At 33.4% G+C, this 7175-nt stretch overlaps 1 protein-coding gene across 2 annotated transcripts; it reads right to left on the bottom strand.

The window, feature by feature from the left end:
• Positions 1–4014: 4014 nt before the first annotated feature.
• Positions 4015–6769, bottom strand: LOC114187077 (probable phytol kinase 3, chloroplastic). Of its 2 annotated transcripts, none has more exons than XM_028075201.1 (6): positions 6361–6769; positions 5437–5504; positions 5191–5349; positions 4783–4898; positions 4515–4629; positions 4015–4416 (listed from the first exon to the last, which is right to left on the bottom strand). In XM_028075201.1, the coding sequence occupies exons 1-6, from the start codon at positions 6688–6690 to the stop codon at positions 4239–4241; spliced, it is 966 nt and encodes a 321-aa protein (XP_027931002.1). In that variant the 5' UTR covers positions 6691–6769; the 3' UTR covers positions 4015–4238. The 2 variants fall into 2 exon arrangements, with proteins under 2 accessions (XP_027931002.1, XP_027931003.1); XM_028075202.1 differs by having other exon boundaries at positions 5218–5349; positions 6361–6764.
• Positions 6770–7175: the final 406 nt, after the last annotated feature.

Here is a 7175-nt window from a genome sequence, read left to right on the forward strand (position 1 = left end):
TAAGAAATTTGGTAATTATCAGCGAAAACAAAATTCTCTGATAACGTTAAATTTATGGATGAATTTTGTCAACAAATTTAAAAATTTTAATTACTTACGAAAGTATCCATCATTAATGAATTCATCGTTAAAAATATTGTCATTAATTTATAATTTTTGCTATCACATTTTTTTTTTCCGGTAAGATGATGAATAAGTGCAATATTGTATTTGATGTCAATAGCACAGTTATGAGAAAGTGACAAAACGAAAACGTGCAGACAATGAACCTCGTGGCTACTATGTGTACGGAAAGTAGCTTTAGTCTTTTTGGTTCTCTCTCAAAATTACAATATAGTTGTTTTTGTTCTTCAAAGTGTTATTTAAAAAAAAAAATAGTTGTAAGGCAATGATGGAAGTCCGGTGATAGGTATACTATATATACTAATGGTGTGACTGGTTGGGTGGGGATGGATGTCCTTCCATTTCCCATCTTTTTTAAAGAGAAGGGTATGGTGTTTTTGGTTAATTAGGTGTTGACACGAAGTACTGTTAGATAAGTTTCATAGTCGAAGTGGTTGGAACGAGAATTGGTGTGATCTCTCTGGTTAGGAAGGGGTCTAGTTAGGAATCACAATATAGGCATGGTAAGTCAGGTCGGTCCATAGGTCCATGAAAAAAATGCAGGTCAAGATAGTGAATTTGTAGGTCCGTAGTAGTTCGGTTTGCATAAGTATGCGATCCACAAGTCTACATAAAAAACAACTTGCACTTGTATATATTAGTTATTTTTTTATGAACTCTTGCATTAATGTTCCAAATTCTTGTATAATTGGAAAAGACTATTATGTATTTTTTTAATGTGTTAAAATTTAGAACATACATTGTGTATGTCATATTATGAATATAAATATGATGAAAATGTTGAATTATCAATTTATTATCCAACTCCCTTTTACTTAATTTTGTAAACTTCTTAAAGTTTCTCAATTTTTAAACATTGAAATTTTTATCATAAAAAATAAAAGAAAATTTAAAAAAAGGCAGGGCAATCCATAGACCCGCGGGCCAAGTGGTGTGCAGGGTAGACCAGTAATTGCAGCCCACATAAATTGTGCGGGATGGGATGGATCAGCCCGTGATGTGCGGGCCTTATGCGGGCCGAGCCAGCCCGCATTGCCATCCCTAGATCTAGTAAGTGTGTAGAGATTTTGGACATAGGAGTTTGGTGACATTATTTCATTGGATTATTGGGATGAATGTGTTGGTGTTTTTTGGGAAGGTTATGGTCCCTTTGGGATGGAGTTTTCTTTTTTTTCTTTTTTTCATTTGCTAAGTGATCTGCTTAATTGCAGTTGTTTTAATTAATGGGAAAAATATTTTGTCATTGATTAAGGTAAAGTCATTGTAGAGTTGGTGTAGGTTAAGATGATGCATATTAGAAACTATTTTACTTTTAGTTTTTTCTCTCTTTGATATGAGATTTTTATTATAATGTCTTAGAGAATTTAATTTTTGGAATTATTTATGGTGTTATAGTAGATACATTTCTCTTCTTACATGTGTTTCTTATATTGTTTGATGACATTTTTTTGACTGTTTTTCAAGTCTAGGTTAATTCTGTTGGATTTTGCCTCCATTTTTAAATAAGATTATAAGTTGTAATCCATATACAATCTTCAAGTGACTCCTTATGAAGATATTCCTATGGATTTTTGACGATTTTGCGATTATGAATCAAAAGAGAGTTGAAATTTTTTTCATTCTTGTTGCTCCAAAGAATTGGAGAAGTAAATCTGATTAGCCTTTATTCCTCCCTAAAAATGTTGGTTTATTGAAAACTTTTTGTAAGAGGCTTTCGGTTGATAGAGGTATAAGGTATAAAGCCGAATTTATGATCCATATGTTCCCTTTGTAAGAATAAACAAGAATCCACTAAAACATCTTTTCTTTGAATGTCAAATTGTTGTATATATTTGGTCCGGCCTATAGGGCATTTTTGCTTATTTGAAGTGATCGTCTACTATTCATTTAATTGTTTTCATTCAATCGCTAGGAGTGCTTTGTTGAAAACATCTAACTAATTGTTGCAACTTATACTATTTGAATAATTTACAGGATGGAAAATTATGATAGATTTGAGTAAAGGGTTTCATTGCAAATTGTAATGTTTAGAGATGTAAAAATGGATTTCAACCCGTGAGTCAACCCGGTTCATCACGGGTTCGAGTCGAATTGGGTTAAGAAAAATTAAGTTTTTTCAATAGTTGGTTGAACTCAATCCGGCCCACTTAATCCATGGGTTAAATGGGTTCGAGCTAGGTTGAAGGTGGGTTGATCCATTTAACCCTACAACATTTTTTAGAATTTGTTTTTTAATTTTTTTTAATTATTTATTACTCCTAATTATATAGGTTCACAATTTTATATTTTTAAATGCTAGAATGTTGCTCAATAATATTTGAATAGTTTTAATGTTTAATTAATTTGATTGTCAAGTTATTTACTTGATACTTTAATCTTTAACTGTAATCTTTATAATAAATTATTCAATCAACTGTCTTATAAACAAATATTTCTAAATTAACATGACAAAAATGTGTAGTTTTTTTTTTCATTTATATTTTGTTGAATAGCATGACAAAAAATGTGTAATATTAGCTATGCTTTATTTGACTACATTGACACTTTCTTGGAAACAATTCATCTTATATTGGTGGTGAGCATGATGAAGACATTGGTTCTTGATTTTATTGTGATTGTCATCTCATGCGTTGCTTAAAAAATTATTTAAATATTTGAATACTTAAAAATAAATAAATAAATATTTTTTTATGTGGGTTGGTGTGCCAACCCGCTTAACCCACCAACCCGTGGTGGGTTGAATCAGGTTGCAAAATTTCTAGCACACCATAAAGTGAGTCGAGTTGGACTCACTCACTCATTTTTAACCCGGCTCGTGGTGAGCCAACTCGAGTGAGTCGGATTGGCTCACTTTGACATGTCTAATGCTATTAAAGGATGTGTAAGGTTGACAGGTAGTTTTCTAAGCATATGAAAAATGATATGCATGACTTTATGATTCTAAAATCTTTTGATATAACCACTAGATTGAGGATAAATACTTCTCATATACAAGTCCTTCGGTAGCTCCTATACGTTGGTTGGATTAAGGTAAATATTGATGGCGCGCCAGTAGAAATCTTGATGTTGTGGCTCGTGGGGGCTTTGTTAGAGGTAATATGGGTGAATATAATGAGAATCCAAATGTTAATCTAAGTCCTACATTGAATAAAAATAAGAAAGTTAAACAATATATAAGGATGAAGACCCATTGCCTTAAGATTTTTGGTTAAGAATGTGTGGGTTTGGCTCATGTCTTATTGGTGATGTATCTCTCCAGTGATCCTCTCTCAAAACACCCCAACATTTTTTTGGAAGCACAAATTCTTTATATGCCAAAATTATGGGAATTATTCTTGCTAGTGAGTATTTTCGAGAGGCTAACTTTAGATGAGTTTGGTTAGGAAGTGATTATGTACCGCTAATTAAAGTTTTTTTCTATTTTTCAAATTGTTCATTGGTTGGGAACTTATTCATTTAATATTAGAAAATAAAATTCATTTTAAATGGTTTGATATTATATCATCTAAAATTGCTCTGGATTTTTATAAACTTCTTATGTTCATAGTTGTTTAGCTTCTTTTGAAAGGCATTTGCTCAGTATGTTTTGTAGACAGGTTTAATTTGATCCCTCTATACTTTTTTTATATTATTTTTCTTTTCTAAAATTATTTTTATATGATAGTAAATGATTAATGTGCTTTTGAGACGTTAGTTTACATAAGATGTCATAATTTGTAGTTTTATATAAGCACGAGTGTTTATCGGAGATGATGTTTTAATAACTTCAATAAAATGTAGGGACAAAAATATGTATATATTAGTTTATGGATGAAAAACGTATTTAATCCAAAAAGTTATTATCTAATGGTTATAATCAGACATATTCAAAAGATACTCAAAGCTGGATTATCAACCAGAAGCATAGCATTCATCCATGCTAAGAACACAAGGCAGAAAATTGCCCTGTATGCATTAATGCATTGATTGTGAACATACACTACAAGCATCAGTCAGTTTTGTAGTCCACAAAACAGACAAATTAACCTATACAGAATCAACATTTTCCAACTGATAGGAAGATACAGAGAACTAATTCCTAGTGCCTCCTGTGTTTTGCTGCAATATGCTTCATATCAGAAAACAACACTGCCCAACAATATGGAAGTGAGTGGAACCGTGAGGTTGTCATCAAGTTCTGTGCTGATAGGAAGGGACTCCACAAATGCTGTGCCAACAGACACTAACAGAAAACCTAGAACCAATTTCCAGCTTCCTTCAATATATCCAAATGAGGAAAAATACCACATATACCTGAAAAACACTAACTGTTAACTAGGATCATGGATCAAATAGGTTACCACTTAAGGGCAAAACAAAACAAAAAACAACAGAAGCAAACTGAAACTTACGCAATAGAAGCTAAGAATCCTGCAGATGCCATTGCAATTGAACCGGCAAATGACTTGTTTTTGTTGTAAGGTATCTTTTCACCACCAAATCTCCTTCCAACAATATCAGCCATGCCTGAAACAAAATATTAAGAATAAAAATCAGATACACTCCTTGTAAGGAGCAACAGAATGAGGTTTCTCTGCTCCTGATAGTGATGTAGAGATGATGTTTTTTCTTTCTTTTCTAATTTGATATTTTGAAAAGAACACCTGGTGGCAACATTACCATCTCCTGCACACAGATTACATATTGCAGCAATGGAGATAGGCGAAGTTCTCCAGTATATTATGGTTGCCAAAGAAATAGTCGCAACATAATACAGTGGTCCTTTAAGAAGCTCCCTGGTGCAAAAGAAGAACTGAGAACAAATTAAGAAGTATGAAATGATATGTAATCAATAACAAATCAATGAAATTTCAAATAAATTGTTTACTTTTATTCTCAAGAAGGAGATCTCACAACCCAAACATATTTCGCATGGCTTATAATTTATAACATTACTCAAACCTTGCTTTTTATAAACCATAATAATCAGTCAAATATATTCATTTCGTTTGGTTTTAGATTGATCAGCATCAGCTAAATGTAGAATGAGCCAAGTTTTAATTGTTTCCAGATTGAAATATTTCTCACTGGGACTCCAGAGTACAATATTGCAACCTGTAATCTCCAAATCTACTCATTGATTTCACTGTGGCCTCATCTTTCACTATTCCAAGTCCAATAACAAGCATCCGAATTATATTCACTCCCGGAATTAAAACAGCAAGGAACGGAGCCATATTCTCAGTACTGCAATGAGTTACGAAAGGTCATTCAATAAGGGAAATTGCAACAGGGATTTGAACAGGCTCCATAATTCATACACTATAAAATTACCTGAATAGTGGCCAGCAGAGGATGAACATCAGCCCAATGCTTATATGTACAAGTTTCCTATTTAATTTCTAAACATTAAAAATAGTTTATGAGAATTCTGCTAAAGCACACAAGTTACATTAGAAACACAACAACTCAGCATCTATTTTTAAATCACAAACTACATTCAAAAAACACTCATAACACTCTTCAAAAGACAGCATAGCACAATGAAAATCAAACAAAATACTGCACAACTCATTGCTTCTACTGCATCATAACACATCAGTCTGAAGAGAGAAAAAGCAAGATAGCAATAAAGCATTTCTCTTCAAAAATTACCATGGTTGAAGGGGAAAACAACACCCTTTGGAACAGTAAATCATATACAAATCCCTGATCTATTAGTCCCTATACTAGAGAAACAATTAAGTCCTTGGCCTATTCTTCTGTGGGTCAACAAAGGACTAAGCAACATGGTTAACAAAAGCATAGGCTGAGAGCACTAAAGCGACAGACAAAAGCATAGGCTGAGAGCACTAAAGCGACAGACAAAAGCATAGGCACTACCATGATATGATGACATGTGGCAAAATTGGAGACAAAAATGAGGTCTTAGAGGAGTAGCTATTTCCAACACACAATAATAGTTTAATCTTTTATCAGTTCTAATATTCATTATGATCTCTAACTTTCTTCTGCTTCAATAGCACAAAAAAAAAAAAAAAAATCCGACTTTTCATCTACTTCATAAAACCATTAACTTAAAAAGTGAACTTAATTTCTCCAATTCAAAAACATCGAAAACACCCCACTGAAGCTGTCGCATTACAAAAAACAGTCATTTGCACACGTCAACTAAATTGGCCAGAAATTCCAAAGCCCATCATCATTCTGTTCAATTTAACCCTACCCAGAAGAAAAAAAACCAATCTTGCGACCCACCTGGTCGAATATGCCTCGTTTTGCAGTCTCTTGCCACAGTCTGAGAAGCGAGAAGGCGACAGCGGCGGAAATGGCAGTGGCGTAGAGGTCAGAGACAAGAGGGTCGTGGTGGAGCATGGTGGATCGTGGAGGGGAAGTGAGAGAGAAGAAGGAGGAGGAGGAGGAAGTGAAGAGGGAAGTGGGTCTGAGTTTGAAAAGAAAAGGGGAAGAAGGAGAAAGGAAAGTAAGTCTCGTGGTAGGTGCTTGGAGAGGAGGGGCAGAAAGATAAGCGATTCGGTCAATCATTTGGACTGTGGTGCTCCTAAACATGACGCAACCGGCAAACATCATGAGAGCGTGGTGAAATGGATTTCTTGTGAACCAACAAGGACAACCTTTGATTTTTCCACCTTTCGGGTTCCGTTTTAAGGCCTCATTTCAACTCTGCGACTTGAACGAAGTCATAACGGCTACAAATTAACTAAATATTAGTTAAGTAAATGTTATTGTAATATTTTTTTTAAAAATATAAAAAATAGTAGTTATATGCATTCATTCTCAATTCCACATCATTGTTAACGTGACATTTTGACACTGTCAATACATGTATAACACTGGTGTTTCTTTTTAGTTTACCTGTTTAAGGTATGTGATTTTAAGTAACACTCTAAAATTTGCATATTTGGCAATCAAAACTCTACTATACTAATTTTATTCAAGAACATCATTATTACCCTTAGCTATTTCTTAAGTCTCTCCACAGGATGTATAAAAGTATATAAACTCTAATGTCAAAAAAGATAAAGAGATCATATTCATGTTATCCATAAATATGT

The sequence above is a fragment of the Vigna unguiculata genome, chromosome 6, assembly GCF_004118075.2.
Source record: "Vigna unguiculata cultivar IT97K-499-35 chromosome 6, ASM411807v1, whole genome shotgun sequence".
In the NCBI taxonomy this organism is placed as follows: Eukaryota; Viridiplantae; Streptophyta; class Magnoliopsida; order Fabales; family Fabaceae; genus Vigna; species Vigna unguiculata.